This window comes from Panthera uncia, chromosome D4 (assembly GCF_023721935.1).
Source record: "Panthera uncia isolate 11264 chromosome D4, Puncia_PCG_1.0, whole genome shotgun sequence".
NCBI lineage: Eukaryota > Metazoa > Chordata > Mammalia > Carnivora > Felidae > Panthera > Panthera uncia.
Genome location: NC_064807.1, coordinates 17094937 through 17115331, shown reverse-complemented (window position 1 = coordinate 17115331; position 20395 = coordinate 17094937). Strand labels below are relative to the sequence as shown.

At 47.0% G+C, this 20395-nt stretch overlaps 1 protein-coding gene across 2 annotated transcripts in view; it reads right to left on the bottom strand.

The window, feature by feature from the left end:
- PCSK5 (proprotein convertase subtilisin/kexin type 5) overlaps window positions 1-11640 on the bottom strand; it is a 445686-nt gene extending 434046 nt beyond the window's left edge. Inside the window, exon 1 of one of the 2 annotated variants that reach the window (XM_049633868.1) lies at window positions 10927-11640. In XM_049633868.1, coding sequence (XP_049489825.1) covers window positions 10927-11118 — 192 coding nt within the window. In that variant the 5' untranslated portion in view covers window positions 11119-11640. The remainder of the gene's footprint in view (window positions 1-10926) is intronic. The other variant, XM_049633861.1, reaches the window with a different exon arrangement.
- Between the last annotated feature and the right edge of the window lie 8755 nt (window positions 11641-20395).

The window sequence follows — 20395 nt, the reverse complement described above, 5'->3', positions numbered from 1 at the left end:
AATTCAAAGAATGTAGCATTCGGTAAATTGGCCCAGGGGCACTAACCAAATAGAAAGATGGCCCACAGTTTAAAAAAAAAAGAAAAGAAAAGAAAAGAAAAGAAAAATGGAAAGGGAAGGAAAGAGAAGGAAAGGAGAGGAAAGGAGGAAAGAAAAGAGAAGAGAAGAGAAGAGAAGAGAAGAGAAGAGAAGAGAAGAGAAAAGAAAAGAAAAGAAAGAAAATAGGTTTTCCTGGAGGCTGGGCTGCTAATAAATCCTAACTGGACTACAATTTAGTTTTCTCTTGAAAAACTTTGAAATTGATGAATGAGGTTCCACACACACACAGGAAACAAAACTATGTGTTAGTTAAGTACAAGTAGAACAGCCCGGGATGCAGTAAACTTCTACACTTACAGTTATGGATATTTGCTTACGAGGTTAAAGGCCCTGGAAGTGTCTCCCTCCCTGCACTGCATTCAAACTAGCGAGCGCGGCCCAGTTTTATTTTGGTTGAGAAACGTCCACTAGTAAAAACAAGGTACAGGCCTGGGAACATTGACATGGGGGAGCCAGGATATTTTTACAGCTGTAAGAGCTCCTCAGAGTAGAGAAATACCAGACCTTAAGTACTTATTACAAAAATATCAGACCTTAAGTACTTAGTACAAATACAGATATATATGGTGTGTATACACACACACACACACACACACACACACACACACACACACACACATAGGGAAAGGCAGCAGGGAAGGACTTGCTTTTAATAAATCTTAACTAGTTTCAATGCTGGTATGGTATTCACACTGTAATTTTCCCAAGACAGAATTAACCTCTCAGATAATGCACAGATCAAATTAAAATGTTAATGCTTCCTTTGTGATGCTAACCCTATATTAACAATCAGATGACATACAAATGCAAACAAGATTAATCTAATATTACACAGGGCCATCTAAAAGTATTATCTATTAAATAGAGAGCAAAATATACATAATTTTTTAAACATATATTTTAAAATATGTGTATATTCCTAGATGCCTGGGTGGCTCAGTAGGTTGAGCGTCCGACTCTTGATTTCAGCTCAGGTCACGATCTCACGGTTTTGGGGGTCGAGCCCCGTGTCGGGACCTGTGCTTACCGCAAGGAGGCTGCTTAGGATTCTCTCTCTCCCTCCCTCTCCCCCTCCCCCACTCATACTCTCTCACTCTCTCTCTCTCTCAAAATAAACAAATAAATAAACTTAAAAAAATTAAAAATTATATATGGCTATTCCTATAGGGCAATAAAGTTTGGATTAAGATAAATAAAAGACACGTTTGGAACACACAGCTTCATTACACTCTATAAATAATGTAAAGGGCAGAACACATGACATGAGAATAACTCATAGGTATAATTATTTACTATAATGGAAGTGGGTTACGTGACAACTCAAGGTGGAGGCAAACATGAAATGTACCAAGATATACACCATTTAAAGATCATCCTTAAGGATTATCGCTGGGTTCACATTCTCTGTCTACATTCTTCTATGTTCAGCGTCCAATGCAATCTGCAGTTTTTACATCAAACACAGGAAGACACAATTGGGAGTTGAAAGCAGTGACCCAGGTGGCTGTCTTTATCCGTTAAGCTGACACAGGACCTGGAGTGCAAATAATACCGCACAGATGTGTAAAGCAGAGATAACACCTGAATTTATCCAAGGAGAATGGCCGTATGGGGCACACCTCACGTTTACCTGCTTGGAAGGTGTGCCGGCATGATTACACGGAAGCCTCTTCTTACCCAAGCTGGTAACCATTCCAAACAACATCCCAGCCTCACACTTTGTCGACTCGGTCTAACCCGCTGTCTAACCCACCTGCTCTCTACCTGGTCAGCTCCCCAGCGCGTCCACACCTTGGACCCTAGCATGCCGCAGAAGAGCTCTAACTTGGAGCTTACAAAACAGCAAACACACAAACACACAAACAAACAAACAAACAAACACCCTCTGGGATGTCTTGTCCAACTGGCCCCTCCGTTTTTATTTTGCACTCACGGCCCCCAAGTCCTCCCCATTCCTTTGACCCACCAGTCCTGTTTCGGCCCCTCCACCCTCCTCAAAGCCAGGACGTTGTGCTGTGTCATTTCAGGGGTCCAGCCCCTTGTATTCAAAAGCCATCGGATTCCTTCCCCACCCCCACACCCCACCCCCAACCCCCGCTTCCCACAGATCTTTTCCCTTCTCTCTCACCCTGGCAAATTCGAACTCCCAGTTTGGTCCTGTTCTAATGTCAGATTTCTGGGCATTCGTGACCAAAGACAAAACAATACAGATTGGTTCATTGTTCACTCATTAATATTCAACCACTACTTACGGGGCGATAACTAAGTGCCAGCAGCAAATGATCTCCTTGCTATTTGGCTATTCTTTGCGGAGTCATTCATCGGTGATTCTTTTTTTTTTTTTAATTGTATAGTTGAGAGGTGACGGTACATTCGTTTCAGGCGTCCAATGTAGCGATGTGACAAGTCTACAGGTTAAGCTGGGCTCACGACAAGCATAGCCACTGTCTGTCACCACGCAGCGCTGTTACAATACCACTGACTACACTCCTCATGCTGTGCCTCTCATCCCCACGACTTATTCATCCCACAACTGGAAGCCTGGACCTCCCACTCCCCTTCGCCCACTTTGCCCGTCCCCCACCCACCCCTCCCCTCTGGCCACCACCAGTTTGTTCTCTGTATTTCTAAGTCTGGTTCTGCTTTTTTATTTGTTTATTCGACTTTTTTTTTGAATTCCACACACGAGGAAATCATATGGTATTTGTCTTTCTCCGGCTGACTTATTTCATTTAGCGTAATACCTAGTAGGTCCACCCATGTTGTCACAAATGGCACGGTCGCATCTTTTTTACGGCTTCTTATCAGAATTTCCTTAACGCGTGTCAAACCACGGGAGCACCCGGACGCCAACTTTACCCAGGTCTCCCCTGTCTCTGCAGGTGCGTCTGAGGTGACAAGTGAGACAGAGCTATTCCGTACATCCGTTCCCTTCCCTTCCCTTCCCTTCCCCCGCTACTTGGACTCCCCTGAACCTCCACTCGTCCTGCATTCCTCTTTAGTCTCAAGGCACCAGTGTTCTCTGCCTTCCAAGCCTATTTCTCTCCACATAACATTTCCTATCCCAAGTGCACACTGTGCTTCTCCAATGCCACAGAAGGTGCTGGGGACACACGCAAGAAAGAGGGACAGCTCTGCCCTCCCAGCTAGTAGAAAGATGTGCAATTACACACACACACACACACACACACAACTCACACATGTTTGAAAATAAAGGGGGATATTCCACAATACTTCATGGGGGTAAGGCATAGCCCAGGAATGTGCCTGGAAAAATATGATACACGGTCACACGAATCATAACGTAGTATATGATACCTTCAATTCTGCAGTCACCCAAATGTGTCTAAAATTATCTAGTAACATTGGAAAAGGCTCACAGTATAATATTAAGTGAAAACAACAGGATGAAACAGTATATAGAAACTGAGCTTAACTTGGTTTAAAAAAAAAAAAAACGACAACAATATGGGGCGCCCGGGTGGCTCAGTGGGTTAAGGGTCCAGCTCTTGATTTTGGCTCAGGTCATGGTCTCAGGACTCGTGAGATCGAGCCCCACGCAGTGCAGAGCCTGCTTGGGATTCTCTCTCCTTCTCTCTCTCTGCCTCTCCCCTGCTTGTGCTCTCTCTCTCTCTCTCAAAACAAAACATGAAAGAAAAAAGTTTTAATAAAACAATTTAAAAATTACAAAATAAGATATAATAACAGAGACTTACTGAATAAGTAGTAGGTGCCAGGCACCATTCTAACGACTTTTATGATTCTGTAAGGGAAATACGATTGGCTCTTTTTAACACATGATGAAACTGAGGCACAGAGAGGTTAAGATGCTCGCCTAGGGTCCCCCAGCTAAGCAGTAGCAGTGTTAGGATTGAAACCCTCTTGGTTCTAGACCTACGATCCTAGGTCTTCCTCGCCCGCCACGGTGCACTGATGAGACAAGAGACAGGGAAAGAAGGTAGGTAGGTAGGCAGATGTGCAGTAAGAACCTTCTCTACTCGTTTCCTCTACCGCCCCACATCCTTAAATTCCCCTCACTGTCCAACCAAGCACTGGCGCTGAGATCACAGGGAGCCTCGTCACCACCAAGCCATATTGTATATGCCTTATAAACCAAGCTGTCCAACCCAAGGATGGGGAACCCTAGCTGGGTGATTTTCTGGTCCATTGCCCCAGCTCTATGCCTCTGTCCATGGCTCTCAGTCTAGCTATCACTGTCCTCTAAAGTGGGGGGACGGGGCGGGGGGATCAGGAGCAACACGGACTCCTTCCGCCCCCACTAGATCTCCATGGGCAAGCACAAGAATCTAGAAAATCACAAGTGACTCCACTACAGAAACCTTCGTTAACCATAGCATTCTCTTATTTTCCTTTGAGCAGCCTTTGAATCTCCTTGGAGCCCCTGTAGATCATGCAATGCTTCCCATGCCTTATTTTATTGACGTATTCGTGTTCATCATTAGGCACTTGATTTCACAGCAACCCCGCAAGGTGACTGGAGCACATATTAGGGTCCTCTCTTTGAAAAATGAGGCAATGAGGGCCGAGTTGGTTAATGAAAGAAAAAACCCCAGAGTTTTGCTCCAAGCTGCTGACTCCTACTCCTGTTTTCTTTCTGGTCCCGTTTTCCTGCAGGGATTAACCCACACTGAAGAGTTTATTGGCATTGATTGTCCTTTCTTGCTACCTTTAGATGTAGAGATCTCATCTGTTGAAACTCGCAAGAATACTGCATGAGTAATTTCACTGTAAATTGCGTGCAATTTAACTTTGATGAAAGTAAAAATTAACAGATACATACATGTGTCCGTACACATGTACATATATGCGCATACATATCTTCTAGCATGCATGAAGGTCTGTAAGCATTCGTTTTTCCCCATCCAGGAAGCCAAAGCCTTCCCTGTCATTGAATCCAAACTGAGTTCGCCAAGTGATAAAGTCCCAAGGCACAGCACTGCCTGGAGACACTTCGGCCTTGGGGAAAACGCAGACGCTGTTTCACTTAACTGGAACGGACAACACAAATACCCCTCCCTGCCCCGGGGATGTTTCTGGGTCAGGACTCCCTCCCTTCACCAAGGAGTCAGACATCGCTGGCCATTTTCCCAGCACTCTACCCTGCTTCTCTGGCTGACCTTTAAGGTTAGGACCTCTGGATATAAGCTCATGAGAGACAGCGATAAGGCAAATTCAGCTGCCTTCGGGTGCACAAAAATGCAGTTTTTCATTTCAAACAGACCCCGAAAATCCCAACGGCCACATACAAGCCATTCCTTGCCTATGAGTTTAATGCAACAGGTCCACCGTGATCAGGCCAAGCTCTCTGAATCGCTTTTTCCAGTAAAGGTTCTCCTGCTCATGAGAACGCAGCATGTGAGAGTCGCTAGCAGAGGTCAGGGCTGAGGTTCTTGGGCATGAAGAGCTGCCCTGTGCGAGGCCAGGTGGACTCCCACACCAACTTATTTTGCTGTTTACAACATGCCTAAAAATGCAACTAGGGGAGCACAGTCCCATTCAACCCAGCAGTATTTGCAATGCCATCCACTCGCACCCAGAACCCACTCTCCACCGCTCATCACCATTTTGATCACCCCACATTGCCCGAAGATCAGAACTAATCAGCAGCGGGGTGGGGCGGGGGGAGACCTTTGGCAGATCTCTGAACAAAAGTTCCTCGTACCAAAGGTCTCTGGGAAATGCGGCTTCTAACTCGCTTCGTGCAAACTGCATTCAGAATTAAAACACGAATTCAGATGCGATCCAACATAATGTACCAAGGTAAGAGGCTTTACAAAATAATCGGTCTTCAGATATTTTCCCTCCCCGTCTTCCATCTCTCCGGCAGGCTTATCCTGTAATATTTAATGGGCTACAACCAGGATCGACCAGGGAGGAAGGCATTGCCACGGGAAATCAGCCAGAATTGTTTAGAGCCCAACAGCAACTATTTTTAAGGTGTTTTACATGGTTCGTTGAAATGGAAAACCATTTTGCCTGTCTACAAAGCTCGGATTTAGCTCTTTTTTACTCGGCCGTTAAAAATGTATTTTCCTGATCTTCACATCTTGTATCTCCCATTTACAAAATGTCTTCCTTTCTCCCTATCCAAATAAAAGTTTGAATCTCACTTATTTCAGAGTCAGACCCAACCAACCTTTCGCTGCAAGCCTAACTATGTGCTGAGCAATGCACAGTCAACTCAGCCTATTATCTAGAGATTTATCATTTTACAGATGAAGGAACAGGGGCTCCATTAAGTTCACCGACTTTCCTGCTTTCAAAGACCTTGTAAGTGACATCTGGAGTTTCCGATATATATATATACACATACATATATATATATATATATATACACACATATACATTATATACACACACATATATATATGTATATGTGTGTATATATATACACACATATTATATATATATATGTGTGTGTATATATATATTATATATATATAATATGTGTGTATAATATGTATAATATATGTATAATATGTGTGTATATAATGTATATGTGTATATATATATATACACACATACATATATATGTATATATGTGTGTGTGTGTGTATATATATATATATATATATATATATATATATATACTGTTTTCAGTGAGAACTCCAGGTAGAATATTTCCCCGGTATTGCTTGCATCTGGCTTTATCCTTCCGGAATCTGGCTCAAGATAAGTGACATGGTTTGAGGAGCGCTTTCTGTTACTGGTAATCTCGGCTTGGGATCAAGGATTCTATGCAATTCGCAGAAGGATAAATACAGCTCTCGCACGCTGCCAACAGCCTTCACCGGGGACCTTCTCCCTGAGTTCAGATAACCAGAAATTAATCTCCCTGGTTTGCAGGGTTAGTCCAAACAAAGGTTCACGATTAACGTGATGCCGCGTCTTGATTCCTTGCTGTCACTGCTACCCTCTCACCACTAACTACACTGTTAGTTCCATCGGTCACGTCGCCCGATTCAGAGGCCGGACCAAGGCCTCCTTGCCACAGGTGTGAGGCCAACAGTCAGGGGACACCTGATCCTGGGAGAGGCTTTCAGGGGGAAGACAGGGCATTCTACGGCCGACACGAATACCAAGCAAAACAGGACATACGCCAACATGACAACATCTGCTACTGCTAATTATAAGGCATCATTGCAGCTTTTCAAGGCATGACCATTCACAAACACTAACATGAGGTGGAAAACCTACCGAAACACAATGCTATCTCTATAACCAAAAGCAAGAAAAGCCTCATTATTCTTCCCTTCCGGGAAGCCAAGCATGTCCTCGTTGCCTGTTTGCTTGCTTGCTCTTGCGTTAACTCTAAACATCCTATTTTTCATGAGCACAAGAGGCACACCTATTCTTTTCCGCAGAAATCCCCAGGCCGGAAATTTTACCTCGGGTGACTTCCAAGCGCTAAGATGCGGTATAAAACATTACGCTGGAGTTGCGAGTCGTCACGATGGCACCTCGACGGTGGTGAAGATTCACCACCTAAAATAGCTGCCTAAAATATTATACCAAAGATGTCAGAGAGACCACCGAGATATTAAATGACTTCGGAAACAATAATAGGCCTCGGTTCCAATTTGTGACCCATGAGGTGGGACCCCAAACCCAACTGGGGTAAAAAAACATGAGAACATTCCAGAGACATTTGCAAATTAGTTACTGCTCAGTGGAACCACAACTGGTTTATTTAGGGAAAGAAAGAATAACAAAAGGATGGCTAACGTGTTAAAAGGTCAGAGCAGTAAAGGGTGAATAAGAAATACGTTTGGCCCTTACAGTGCAATGATATTGTCTGTGTAACTCAATTTAGCGCCCCCAACACTTAGCACAGGGTTACCCCCCTTTGATCTGCAGAGGGAACCCTTTACACAGTGAGACCAGCTGACCTTTTTACACCGGTTATGGCATCAGTTCAAGGGGTCCCCTGTAACCTTTCAAAGCACTTAATGTCTTCACAGGCATTGTAAAAACCACAATAAATTGTGTTGGGTGTCATGTGTATTTCTAGTTTTCTGCGTATTTTACAAATGAAAAGCCACAGATCTCCCTTAAAAAGCCCTCTGTAAACACAATCCTGTGAAGTTACAGGACACAGCAATGCTTGTTCAAAGGGGGTTCTTTCGGTGACAAAAATCCCCTCCCTTCCTCTGCCAGGCTCTGCAATATCTAAGTTCTGTTTAATGAGTTCATTAAGAAACAGGTATTTCTGGGGCGCCTGGGTGGCTCAGTGGGTTAAGCGTCCGATTTCAGCTCAGGTCTCAATCTCATAGTTCGCGGGTTCGAGCCCGGTGGCGGGCTTTGGGCTGACAGCTCAGAGCCCGGAACCTGCTTTGGATTCTGTGTCTTCCTCTCCCTCTGCCCCTCCCCCACTCATGCTCTCTCCCTCTCCCTCTCAAAAGTAAAAATTTTAAAAATATACATTTTTTAAAATAAACATTAAAAAAAAAAAAAAAAAGAAACAGGTATTTCTTCCCTTACAAGTCATGAAGCTTCTCAGAGTCAAGAAGTCCAGGTCTGTTTGAACTAAGTATCTGTGAGTTAATACTAAAGGTTTGCTTCCAGTCTACTCAGCCACTAAATCAGAATTCAGGGGATTGGGGGTGTTACTTTGTTCCTCCCATGGGGAGGGATACCCTACCAGGCGGAATTCATGCAGGGTAGGCCTGGGCCAGACAGTCCTAGGTCTGAATCACAGTTTTGCCACCGTCTGGCTCGGGGATCCTGTGCGCATCAACTTCTCCAGAGTCCTGGTTTTCCAATTTGCTGAATGTGGGGGCGTATCCACCCAAAACGACCGTTTTGCAGATTACCAAAGAAGTCTATATTCAAGACCTTATTTTCTAAGTAGGTATCCTATGGAGGAGATGCTCCGTGTTAGCGAACCTGAGAGAGGGATTTCTGGAAAGAATGGTAACAAGGCTACTTTCGTTGACAAGCGTTCCCAGTTACATTCCAGGGTCACATGCAGCACCCAACTTGAAGCTCATGGAAAAAGAGGAGACTGTGTTCTTCCAATGAAACAAGAAGCTAGTAGACTTCTAACAAGCCATTAGAATGGAATTCTCCTGAAGATGACAGGCGCTGGGGCAACAAAGTCTGGCTGGCTTCGCTTCCTTCCTCCCGGGGGGGCGGGGGGGGGGGGTGGGTACGTATGGTGGTGTTGGGGGTGGTGGGGGACGGGGGCGCGCGCACGCATATGCGCAGGGGGGCGTGGTGGGGGGAGACTTAGACCTTGCCCCTTGCTCCTTGCCCTGGTTTCAGTCCTCCACAGGACTGACTTCCCTGGAACGCGTCTTCCCTCTGGACCCACAGAGCCCAAGACCTCACGCTCCTGCTCCCCTGAACCCCCCCCCCCCGCCCCCCACCCAGCGCTCCCTATCTCCTTCCAGATGCGGTGATCGCAGAGCTGCCTCTTCAGTCAGTGCCGCATCGCCCGGGCAGCTGAGGGTCCCTGCGCCCCAGGGCTCCCGTTCCTGGACGAGCAGCACAACATCAGAAACCGTCTGTGCTGCTCTCTTGGCCCCGCTGCGCCAGCCTCCTGCCAGCCTCCTTTCCCCTCGCGCTGGCAGGACACGTGCATCCGGAGCAGTCCCAAAAGCCGGTCTACAGCAAAGGTGACCCATCACCCTCGCCTCCCACCCCCAGCAGGGTCTCTGGCCAGAGCCCCCTTCTCCAGCCAGGCCTAGAGAAGTGAGTGAATGGGGTGTGAGTACTGGGGCGGGGCGGGCGGTTGCGGGGGGGGCGGAGAATGATCGGGTCACTTTCTGGAACCCGCGTACACTGCCCTCTCCACTCCATTTCTAGCAGGAATGAGAGCGAGGAAGCCAAGACCGGTTAGCTCCGAAGTGCCTCCAAATCTGTTGCGCTTCCAATCATCCGCATAACACCATTCAATTCATTGTTCCCCAGCCGGGCAGCTCTGCCCTAAGCCCGGGAGCGGCACCCCATGAGAACCCCGCGCCCGTCTGCCTGTCCAACTCTTCGCCCCACGTCGCCGCCGCACGTCCCTCTCCGCGGGGAGACCTGCAGTTCTCCCAGAGCAGAACCCCGCCGGCGGGTGTCGGAAGTTTCCCACCCCCTTTTCCGACCCCGCTCCGGGAGCCCCCACGCGGATCCCACGAGAGAGGCGAGGACAGCGAGAGGTCTCTCCCCAGATCTGCGCTCACGCCGGGTCCGGCCCTCTCTTCCCTTCCTCCGCCTCCCTCTTCCTCCTCCCTTCCAGCTCCAGTCCCCGCGCCTCCTACCCCTCCAGCGCCCAGCGGTCCTCTTCCCGCCCCCCCCCCCCAAGGGGCAAACTACTTTCTGGGCTAAATTCAGGTCTGAGCAGGAAAGGCTCTCCCTTCCTCGCCTCCTTCTTGCCCTGGCTCTCAGAAACCGCAAGGAGTGTGCTCACTCCCCTCACCCCCCAAAAGAGCTCAATCTACCAGTGCTCCCTGACTTTCCATGTCAGAAGACCCGGTCGGGTCTGAAACCACCACGGGGGTATGCACACTCTGGATTTTTCCAGACACCCTACCTGTCCCTCGTGGCCAGAAGAAGAAGAAGAAGAAGAAGAAGAAGAAGAAACAAAACAAAACCCACAAGTAAACAAAACCAACCCCGATAACTTTGGGGAGAGAGAGTGTGTGTATGCGTATGAAAGAGAGAGAGAAAATCGCTCAAGAGTTAGGGCAACAGCTGCAAGAGCACATCTGGAAGAGGGGGAAGGGGGGTGACAAGGAGGGGGCAAGAAGCGCGGGGTCGCTGGGGGCTCCCCCGGCCCCGGCAGCTTCAGGGCCAAGGACTGGGCCAGCCCGTCGTTACCTGTCCCATGTTGATGAATCCGTACTTGCTGGCGATGCGGTTGGCCTCCGGGAAGCCGCCGGCGATTTTGACTGCCCAGTGGTTGGTGTAGACGCGCGTCCGGCACACGGGGAGCAGGCAGCCCCCGAGCAGCGCCAGCACGCACAGCAGGTCCAGGCGTCCCGGGCAGCAGCAGCGGCTCCCCCAGCCCATGGCCCCGGCGCCTCGCTGCCTCCCTCGCTCGCTCGCTGACTCCGCGCACGAGCGGCGCGCACAACTAACTTCTCCGGCCTGGGCCGCCCCGGCGCGCAGCCCCCGGCCGCCGCGGCGCGCAGCCCTGGGCGATCCGCAGCAGGCGGCGAGCCCCGGCGGGGAGCAAACGGCGAGCCTGGCGCCGGCTCCTAGACCATCCCTGGGGCTGCGGGGACCTGCGCGCCGTGCCCTCCGGCCCGCGGGGCGATCGGCGGGGGCTCCCCGGCTCCGGCGCAGGAGGCGGCTGAGCGGGGCGGGCGCCCTCCTGCAGTTGGGTCTCGCCGGCTCGGCTCCCGACTCTCCGACTAGCCTTCGCTCCTCCCCGGGCCCCGGAACGCGGCGGAGGCGGCGGTGCAGGCAGCGGCCGGGCGCCCCCTCTGCTGGCCCGGGCTCCGAGCGCTCGCTAGCTCGCTCCCTGCGCTCCCTCCGGCTCCGAGCGGCGCGCGGGGAGTGCGAGTGGCAATGGCAGCAGCGCCTGCTCTGCATAAATGACTCCCGCCGCCCCCCTACCACCCCTCCTCTCCCACAGCCCCCTCCTCCTCTCGCTCCTCCGCCCGCCGGAGAGCGGCCGCGGCCAGGCGCCAACCAGGTCCTAGCGCCGCCGGGTTCTCCGGGCTGTAACCTCTCAGGGTCCAGGGCAGCAAAAGCCAGTCTTTCCAAAGGGCTGGGAGGAGAGCTCCCGGCGTCGCGGCCTGACCCCCTTCTCTCCCTTTCCTCCTCGGATTTGAGTCCGTTCACCGCCCCCCTCGCGGAGGACTGAAGAGATCGACACGGTGGTGAGAGTCCAGAGCCTCGTAGATTCATTCATCCTCGCTCTGAACCTCCTTAAACGACTCACTCGCTCATTTAGGAGGAAGGTCACTTGCGTGTCAACTGCCGAACAAATAACCCGAGATTTTCACTTCGTTAATTCTTCATGCTTTTCGGCAACGGTTTATTTTACATACCGCTGCTGCCGGGAGAAGCCACCACGCAGGACCGCAGGGCGCATCGACTCCTGCAAAAGCCAACCGCTGCGGCTCACGGTGCTGACTTTCGAAATCTGTGCATCTGAGAGGAGGCAACGCCACGGGAGAGTAAAATTCCAGTCGCGGGACTGGGGAGAGATGTTCCTAGGAGTGTTTGGTAGGAAAGTGGATGGAGACGTTCGGGCCAAGGGAATAACTTCATTCATTCGTTCCATTGGGTCTGATGAGCGCCGCTTTCCTCTCCACCAAGGGAAAAGTTTTCCAACTTTTTCAAGCGCGGCCCTGTAACAGGGAGAGACTTCAATATAAAAAGGACCACAGAGGAAGTTCGGGTGAAATGTGTGCCCGAGCCGGCTTCATTACTGTCTCCAGCGCCGTGACTGCAGTGGGCAGGAGTGAGCTTGGATTAACCCCGTTTCTGCTGAACAACCTCCCTGCCTCTTTTGGCCGCACAGGACGACTTCTTGTGAAAAGAAAATATATCGTTTATGGAAACACTCAGTTGGCCTGAAAAGTAGTTCCTTTCCCCCCTAGCTCCCACCCGTCCCTCTTCTCTCTCCTTTCCCACCCCCCATTATCTTTCTTCTTAAACATTGGTTAAATGGACTTGAGGTTAATTAACCCATCACGTCTCTCGCTTTGGGTAATGATTATTTTATCCGCCTAGGGCTTCACTTTTCTCCCTTCTCCCCTCAGCTGAACCGTATCTGCAAACTCAAGATGCATACATTTATTAAAGTTTGTAAAACTCATAAAGTTACACTCAGAACTCATAAAAGCGTCACTTTATGGCTTTGGGCACATTGTATAAGGCATGCTGTGTTATTTACTCTTGAAAACAAACTTACCGAATAACATGATCCCCTCCCCCCACTGATGAAGAAGTGGAAGGTCAGCAGAACTAAATCATCTGCAGAAGGACGTACATTTTATTCTATTTACTTGACTGATTTGGCACATCTCTCGAGCACCTAGAACTTGCCAGGCATTGTGCTAGATACTGAAGGGGAGGAGGGTGAGGAAATGGGGCGCAGAGGATTGGTGAAATTCAGACTCTGAATAACTCCAGAATAAATGTGGTTTATTATTGTTGCCCTTTGCTGGTGGAAAAGCATAAGCACTAGGCGTGGGCTTTAGAGTTTCAGTGCAGTCTTGTTACTGACCAGTCCCTTTGCTCCCATCACTTCCTCCGTCCCCAGTGCACAGTCCAGAAATCTTACAATCTATTAGATCACGGTTAACTGCCACACGGGCCACCTGCTTCTATCCACAGGACGTTGGCTTATCCTTCCAGAAGCTGATGGGTTTCAGATGGGAGGGGAAGAGGTCCGTCAAAATCCAAATCTCAGTATACATCTGAAGGGTCTTTCCTCCCCTCAGAACCGGGGGCATTAGCTGTCAGACGGTAGGGAGAGCCTGTCTGGGGATGATCCGCGGGAGGGTGGCCACTGTGAGGGCTGCACAAGGTCCTTTATGAGTCAGGTCGAAAGCATGGCCTGTGGTTTTCTCTGGGATTCTGGGGCCATTGTTGTTAAGGACTGCAAAGACAGCACAAAATGCTTCTCTTTGAAAGCCACCTTGCCTCTGGGCTTCAACTTGTGAATGAAATGAAGGGACATCACTGCACCTGGTCTTCTGAGCCTGAAGGTGGTTTCCTAAGAGTGGTGATGCTACCCCCTCGACATGTTTCCTCCACGGTGTCTTTCCCGTTTTCTTTCCAACTAACACTCTTGTCTTCCACGAGCATGCCCTGCTTGACACAGGCACACAGCATTCACTGCAGCGAACAAGAGAGAGAATTGGAGAATGAGGTAGGAAACGGGCAAACCACTTTTCTGCTGTGTAACCCGATCCCTGGGCCAGCATTTTTAGCTTCCTCAAAGAGTACATTCTTTCGTTTGGATGCATATGTGTTTAGAAGGGAAAACCCTAGCTCTGTTCAAAAAATGAAAAAGACCTGGGACTCCATCCATCTGTCAAATTCAACACACGAATGTGGATGCTTTCATCTTGTCTGTCACATTTGCGGTTCCTTCCAGTTCACTTATCAAGAGCGTGACTCTTGAACTTCACTGATACAGGAGGAACGTCCTCTACCCTTGATGCAAAAGCACATCCTGCTTCCGGCTTTGGGATCTGCCTTCATGAACTCATTAGCCTCCTTGATTAGAGCCAGTTGGCCACCATGAAGCTTCCAGATAAAGATCAGTGGCTGCAGCAAAAAAACATCTTCTTTCACGACCTTAAGTAAGCCCTGATGGTTCCCACAGTCAGCTCCTGTCAATGCCTCCGTAGCCAAAGGAACAAGAAACTGACAGAATTGCAGTGGCTAGGGCAAAGCCCTCACTAACATTGGAAAAGGAGCTCAATCCAAGACTTGCACAAATACTTCCTTTTTGTATGCAAAGAGTAGCCCTGCAAATCTGACCCTTGACTCTTCCTCTAGAACATGCCATATGGCAGGAAATCAGGCAGTTTTAAGTTTTACTCTGCCTAATACTTAAGCAACATATTACTTGATAATGAGGCCCCACTAGTCTTTGGCCTTTCTGCCAAGGTCCCTCACAGCTTTAAAAGAAAATTTCAGTGAAAGGCAGTGAATAGAAATCCAGGCAGTTTAGCAGGAGAGGTGAATAAAAACTCTGCAAAGGATTCATCTTGAAACTCTGCAAACGAGAATTATTCTGGGAAGAGTTTGCCTTAGGAGACACCTCATTTCTTCCTCTGCTACCTCCTTTGCTGAAAATTGACCGTTAATGGCTCTTCTAACCTGAGATTCTGTGAATCAATAACAAATTGGCAATGGACAGTTTGGAGCTGACCAAGAAGGAAAGAAATGCCACTAGGAATTTCACTGCCCAGTAGAAGAGTCACCAAATTTATGGAGATTCTAATCACTTTTCCAGCATATCGGATTCAGAATCGGCAGTGAAAATCTGTCAAGCGTAATGATAATAATAAATGGTAGCAATAACTACCATTTATTAAGGACTAGTAATATGCCAGGCACTGAGCCAAACACATTTCAGGCCTTAATCTCATTGGTAGAGCATCAGGGTTGAAAGAGATCTTAGCTATCAGAGAATCTAACTTCTTTATTTCATAAAGAAGAAAACTGAGGCCAGTAGAAAACTAAATTAGAAGACAATAATCCTATCACGGGAAATTAAGTTCACAATGCATGAATACTATAAATAAAACAAAGGGATGGCCGCAAGGACCAAAGGTGATAGTGTGCTTCGAACCTAGGATGGACATTGATTTGACTGGCACGCCCGGGTTAATACGATAAATTGCAGTAGAGTGGAAACTGGACTTACCATCTCTGATTTCTTAGATATTTAACCACCACCAGTTAAAAATATCATCCGTGACACATAGGAGCCAGCACAAGAGTTAACTCAGGGCTTGATTTTGCCTTTATTACAAAATATGTGTGTAATGGGACACTAACAGGTGACTAATAACCTGTAGGTCTCAGGAAGCTTTAGCTCGTCTTTGACCTTTTGGAGGTGGATTTAGATTGGCACGGTTGACCCCCTTCTGTGGACATTTGAATCCTGCAATGACAAGCTGGCTCCCAAAAGGCTTTTGGTTGGAAGGAAAGTGTAAAGCCTGCAGGCGACTTCCTTCGGATATATATGAAGGAAGTGACCCCAACTGTCTATCACCTTCCAGCCTTGACCCCTGGTCCCCGCGCAGTATCCCTCCAGAATGGATAGGATGGATGGATGTAATGTCACTTCTCCTCACCTCAGACTCTAATCCAGGGAAAAGCAAGTAGAGGAAGGGTGGGAAAAATCAAAGCAGTAGGCTTGGGTGTTAGAGTTTCACCCTCCAAAAGGAATCAACACCCCCCCCCCCAACATCCATGGTAATAGCCCTCCTCCAAGGGTCAAGACTTGCCCTTTTTGTAGTGCCTCGGGACCCTTTTTTCCAAAACACTTTATGGGCTTTTTAAAATTCCTGAACCTCTCAGAGAATTAGGAGTTTAATAACTACCAACTCAATAACTTGATCTTGCTCAGGAACAACTCAAATGGAATTCGGTTTTCGTTTGGTTTTGGAGTCCGGGCAGTAGCTCTAATTCATTGATGCCAAATGATACATTACAATTCAAAACATATTCACTATGACTTCTACTTGTTTATCTGAAGCAAGATAAATTACGACAAAATTATCCCACAAATATCTTCTATGAGTACATACTTTCATGCTTATTATATTCCACTATTTCCAGGAACTATATATCTAGATCGCTGCGCATGACATAACTTCATTTCCCCCATGGTGTATTCGGGATGTAGTTATTACACAACCATTGCAGAGCTATTGTTCAAGCACCTCCCTACCAACCTTCCCTGCCCCTGCTTCAGATATTATTAATGTATGAAAAGGAAAAAAAAAAAAAAGGACATCTTTTCTCACCCTTAACCCTTCGATGCATGGTAAAGGTATTTATCAGTGAGGCATGCCAGAGCCAAACCTCAGCGCAATAATTTACCAGGAAGTTCAGTTTAAACTTATGCCAGTGAACAGCTACTCTTCGTTCCGATTCTATATATAGAATGAAAGCAACGTTCTATTTTCAAGAAGGTTATTCCATACTTACAAATAATTCATTGATAAAATTTTACTTTTCTAAAGGCAGTGGAATACAATTCAATAGGAAGCTTTTCAGGGCTTTCCAATTTCAAAAAGTGTAAGATTTCCCTGGCTCTGTGTTTACAAGTTCCCTGTGACAGCTCAAAGCCAGTTTCTGCATAAAGAAAAAGCTGACTCTCATTTGAACTTTGGCAAGTGCTGTTCTTTTAAGTCCTATGACTTAGTTGGCTTCCCCAGAAAAATCAAGAACTAAGAGTCCACTAAATCACTGGAGACCCTGGGGCGGGCTTCTCCAATTTTCTCCAAATCTGAACAGTGAAAGCCTGTTTCATAGATGTACTAAATAAGACTATATTATAAATTCACCATGTAAATGCTAAATATTGCCTTCTGTGAGTGAAGATGAGACCAAGTTTATGAAAATACTATGCATCATAGGGTTTGGGTAAGGAAAATATCTTTCTCTGTACTGCTGTACTCCTGTTTGTTTGCTTGCTTACTTTTTTTTTTAACGTTTATTTACTTTTGAGAGAGAGAGACAGAGACAGAGCATGGGCAGGGAAGGGGCAGAGAGAGAGGGAGACAAAGAATCCGAAGCAGGCTCCAGGATCTGAGTTGTCAGCACAGAGCCCAATGTGGGGTTCAACCCACAAACCGTGAGATCATGACCTGAGTTGAAGTTGGACACTTAACCGACTGAGCCACCTTGGTGTCCCTTATTTATTTTTTTAATGTTTATTCATTTTTGAGAGAGTGTGAGCGAGGGAGGAGCAGAGAGAGAGGGAGACAGAATCTGAAGTACACTCCAGGCTCTGAGCTGTCAGCACAGAGCCTGACATGGGGCTCGAACTCATGAAAGGTGAGATCATGACCTGAGCTGAAGTCAGATGCTTAACTGACTGAGCCACTCAGGCGCCCCTCCTGTTTATTTATTAAAAAAAAAAAAAAAAAATCAGAGCATTGTTTTGAGATCTGGTAGCAAATGGAACTGTGAAGGGTGAGCATAGACTGAATCCTGTGCAGAAAGAACAAGTAATGTATTTGGTATCATTAATCATTTCTTATTCCAGTTTTTGTCACCCATTTGTGTGTGTGTGTGTGTGTGTGTGTGTGTACATACAGATACAACTTGGCAAATTCATAGGATATTTGCATGTTGACATTTTGGCAGCAAAATGAAAACTGAGAAGAATTTTGCAGAAAATGTCAGCAATGCAAAAAACTTAGTGACATTCTATAAAACTGGGCTAAGCATTATTAGGAAAAAAAAACTTAAGGGATAGTGGCAGTTAAGTCTTATAGGCTCAAAAGAGCCAGATGCTGGGTGCTAGATGGAGAAGAAAAGTTAAAACCTACAGGTAAAAGGCTGACCACCTAAAGGTCAGTGAAATATTCAAGGCCACCTCATTGGCCAAATGAAAGAATTGGATCCATATGGAATTGATTTTGCATTTAATACCCTGGACACTTTGGAAAATACCTTTTCTACTCAAGTGTGTGGGGTGGGGTGGGAGCTCTGGGTTTAGCCGCTGGAGACTCATGGTTTGAGGGATGTGAAGTTTCAGAAGTGGTTCAGTTATGTGTGGAAACCAATGACTCTGAAGCAAATTATCTAATCAATATTCTATTATCCGATAGCCCTTTACTTACACGGGGCCTCAAGTGCTGCAATTTTCCCGTGTTAGTCATGCCCTCTGTATGTTTAACGATAAACTCTCTGCCAAATGGAGTCTAGACAGGAACAAGCCTTTTCCTTTCTCCAAATTCAAAGTAAACTTGCCCGAAAACATCTGGATCAAAGGGGAAGAGGAAATTGGCGAATCTGTAGAGGCAGGGTGAAAGGAACCCGTCACATCAGCCGGGGGAGTAATGACCCAGAGTGTGAGCACGGTGACCGTTACGGACAGAGCATGCCTTGATACAGCATCTGTAGAGCCTTTTCGAAGCCCCTTCAAGTCGCCATCATATTTACTCCCCACAGCGACCCACCAAGTGAAGGGAGGCATCGCCATCATTTTAACGCCAGGCAGCAACGATAGCCACCACAGGTATGGAAAGTGGGTGTTGAAAGGATTTCCCCAACTGCATCCCGCTCATCAGTGGGAGCACGTGGGCTGAATCCTGTCTTTGGGCCAAGGTCACCCCCCCCCCAGACTTAACAGCAAAGTCTCCACAAAGGTAAGCCCTTCAAAATACATACTTCTGTTCTGTCCCCGCAGTTACCAGTCACTCACCGTGGACAAGTCTTGTGTTGTTGGTCGAGGAAGAGAGACTGGAGAATCCAAAGCCAAGGGCCGTCCTTCAGGGCGTCCTGAGTCTGTCCTGAAGCTGCATTTCCCTCCTCGCTCCCTTGATCTCTCTTCACCTCCAAGTCCGGTCATTTCTCAGTTCCGTCCCCAGATACAGATCCAAGTCAACACTGCCCCCTGCGTTTCTAGGAAGGAGGCATACGTGTGATTCATGAGGTCGAAAAAAACCCGCTTTGCTCCTTTCCTGACTGAATTCAGAGGTCTTCTCACTTGCCGATTATCCAGAGCCTACAACCTGCGGATGTGATTAATTGCCATGTGCTCGTTATACTGAAATATCACTAGTTTTGGAAGCAACTGTGAAATCTTGTTGGTAATTCGTTGTATGAGACACCCTTGTAAGGGATCCTCTTAAGGCTCCCAGTAACACGCTTGTCTTAGAAGTGGTTCAATTATCCCTCATTGCTGGCCAAAGGTGAATTGGTACAATCAGACCCTCCCTCTCCTTATATCAATTATACCTCATTAAAGCTATTTCAAACATCGTGTTCTCGTACCACACACACACACACACACACACACACACACACAGCCAACACACATAATTACTAGTAGAACTTTGAGAATCACAGAGAGAGATTCATGCAAAAGTAGATGCATAGGTGATAGATGCCACAAGGGAAATTCATCATGGGTGATACAGCAGGAACCGAGTCACCTTCTTCCCCTTATGGCAAATTTCACTTCTTCACCTCAAATTATTCCCATTTTCTTCCCATATCTCCTTTGTTCCAAGTTTCCTATCAATTTGTCTATTCCCCCCCATGTTACCTTCTGTCGCTGTGATCTTCATAAATAACAGAAAAACACAACAGTTTGGAAAAAGGAGAAATAGAGCAATGTTTCCATTGCTGAAACATATCTATTTTCATATTTATGTACTCCCTCTTAGGATTGGTCTGAAAACCATATCTTTATTAAGTTAGAAACGTAACACATGCCGACTTTTACCTTCCGCATTTTTCACATAATACGTTCTATAAATATATCTCTCTGGTCTTTGTTATTAGCATTTTAATGATGATACTCCATTGGGTTGATGCATCATAATTTACCAAACTCTATTGTAAGACATTCAAATTGTTTCCAATTTTTCCTTGTTGTAAATAATCCTGCAGAGAGTATCTTCATGAATAAAGGCTGTGTGCGTTTTAGATTTTTCTCCTTAGGATGAATTAACATCCATTTGGCCTCCCATACTCCAAAAATCAAAGTATGGTTTGGTTTGCAGCCTCAAACTCTACAGGAACCAGGCACATATGTAATTAAACAACTGAAGTGGCCCAATAAATATAATACGTTTTGTTTTAATATGAAATTTATTGTCAAATTGGTTTCCATACAACACCCAGTGCT